The sequence below is a fragment of the Chaetura pelagica genome, unplaced genomic scaffold (genome assembly GCF_000747805.2).
Source record: "Chaetura pelagica isolate M959 unplaced genomic scaffold, ChaPel_1.0 scaffold805, whole genome shotgun sequence".
Classification (NCBI taxonomy): Eukaryota; Metazoa; Chordata; class Aves; order Apodiformes; family Apodidae; genus Chaetura; species Chaetura pelagica.
The window spans coordinates 23,787-26,037 of record NW_009953401.1 but is presented as its reverse complement, the minus strand read 5'-3'; the positions used below and the strand labels follow the sequence as shown (position 1 = coordinate 26,037).

General features: G+C 57.5%; 1 protein-coding gene across 1 annotated transcript in view; it reads right to left on the bottom strand.

Annotated features, from left to right (window-relative positions):
• Window positions 1-419, bottom strand: part of PYCRL (pyrroline-5-carboxylate reductase-like) — an 8,279-nt gene extending 7,860 nt beyond the window's left edge. Inside the window, exon 1 of the mRNA XM_009998394.1 lies at window positions 404-419. Within this exon, the coding sequence (XP_009996696.1) occupies window positions 404-419 (16 nt within the window). The remainder of the gene's footprint in view (window positions 1-403) is intronic.
• Window positions 420-2,251: the final 1,832 nt, after the last annotated feature.

Genomic DNA, 2,251 nt, shown 5'->3' with positions numbered 1-2,251 from the left:
CCCCCATAATTCCCCCCCGACAATCCTCCCCCTGGGTGTATTCGTGGGGGATCCTCTCAATGGGGAGGGGGGGGGGAGGTCCCTCAACCCTCTCCTTGGATTTGGGGGCACTCCATGGGGATCCCTACCCCCCCTTTCCCAAAAGTGCCCCACCATAATGCTGCCCCTGGGTGGGTTGTTGGGGAGGGGGGGGGTCCTCAATAAGGGGGTCCCTCAACCTTCTCCTTGGACTTGGGGGTGCCTCGAGGGGCTCCCCACTCTTTCTTCCCACAGGATCCCCCCATCATGCTGACCCTGGGTGTATTAGTGGGGGTCCCCTTGATGGAGGGGAGGGTGTCTCCCAACCCTCCCCTTTGATTTGGGGGGGGGTCCTCAGGATGTTTCTCCCCCTATTTCTCCCCACAGGACCCCCCCGTCATGGTGCCCCGAATCTGCTGTGCTGTGTTGCTCCTCTGTGCTGCTACCAGGTTTTTGGGGTGGCTCTGCCTTGGCACCCCCCAGGTGAAGCTGGAGACCCCCCTGGAGCTGAAGACCCCCCAAAAGGTGGGGATCCCCTTGCAGATGACCACGGGTGGTGGCCAGTTCCAGGCTGAAGCCACATCCCAGGAGCTGTCACCCCTGGACTCCTGTCACCATCAGGTGTGGCCCATCAGGCTGCCCCAGGGTGGGAAATGGGGGGTCCAGGGACCCCCCCACCCTAAACCTTGGGAACCTCTTTTGCCAGGTGTGGGGTGCCCCACATCCACATGGGGTGGTTTTGGAGGTGGTGAAGACCCAAGTGTTGAGGTGGGCTCACACCTTTCCTCTTCATTTCCCACCCAAAGTCCCACCTGGGCTGTGCTGGGAGCACCCATGGGGGTGCTGACGTCACTGCTGATGTCACTGCTGACGTCACATCATAATGTGACTCCTGTGCTGACCTCAGCAAGGAGGTGGTGGCCAAGCCAAGGGGGGACCTGTCCACCAAAGGTCACCAGATGTACCCCTGCACCTCAATTTCCACCCCAAATCCTACTGCCACCCAACACAATTCCACCCTCCATCCCACCTGGCCCCCTCTGTCCTCCTTTTGGGGTAAAACCAGCCCTGTTTAGTCCATTTCCCTCCCAGCAGACGAGGGGTTTTCCACTCTTAAACCTCCTTCCCACATCCCATCCTTGCTTCCTTCTGAAGGGTTTTTCCAGGTCTTCCTCTTCCTGGGTGGTTAAACACTGGGAGATGCTGAGGGGGGGGGGGGGGTCCATGGGGAAGACCCCATCTGGAACCTGGTGGTGGTTTGTGGTGGGACTTGTGGGGCCTTGAGCGGGTGGTGAGGGTGGGTGGCGGGGGGGGGGTGTCCATGGGGAAGACCCCATCTGGAACCTGGTGGTGGTTTGTGGTGGGACTTGTGGGGCCTTCCTCTCCATCACCACCATCCTGATATTCATCCCAGGAGGAGCTGCAGGAGCAGCTGGAAGGATCAGGGCCCCCTGTGCCCCACAACCTGCAGCCACCAGTGCTGGAGGAGACCCTCACCACCCACGGGCAGCTCCAGGTGGCCCAGCTCATGGAGGACGTCGCCCAACGGATGGGTAGGACCCACCAGGTTCTGCATCCCTGTGTCCCACCTTGGGGAGAGACAACCCAACCCCTTGTGCCTCCACACAGGGAACGTGAGCAGCCGTGGGGCCACCAGGTTGTCCTGTCCAACCTCTACCAGGCACAGGAAAGAGCTTGGGATGCCCATCCCCAACTAGGTGGGAATGCAGCAATCTCCATTCCCAGCTCTTTTTGCCTCAGGATACACCTGGGTGGCAGCTTCTCCAGCTCATCCCAGTGTGGGAAAGGGACAACTGGCCAAATGAAGGCCACCATTTGGCCACTGGACACTTCTACACCTGCCAACTCACCACGGGGACAACTGGTCACCAAGCCTGGGGAGCAGCAGCTCTGCTGGTGGGGCTTGGGTGTCTGTGAGGAAAGTGTGTCTGTGGAGGGGGGGTGAGGGTCAGAGTGACACAATTAGTCACACAACAAATGAACAGTGAGAAACATTAATTAATTAGATAAATTAAACACGGCTGGTGACTCCATCAAAGGGGTGAGAAACCCCTGGACATCAGTGTGAAAGATTTGGTTTTAATTCTTGATGATTTCCCTCAGGTAACATCAGGTTTCAAGCTGTGGATGTTTTACCTGTGTGTGTGTTTGACATCACTTCTAAAAAGTGTGGTTTGATTTATTGTTGTTATTATTATTATTAATTTCATTT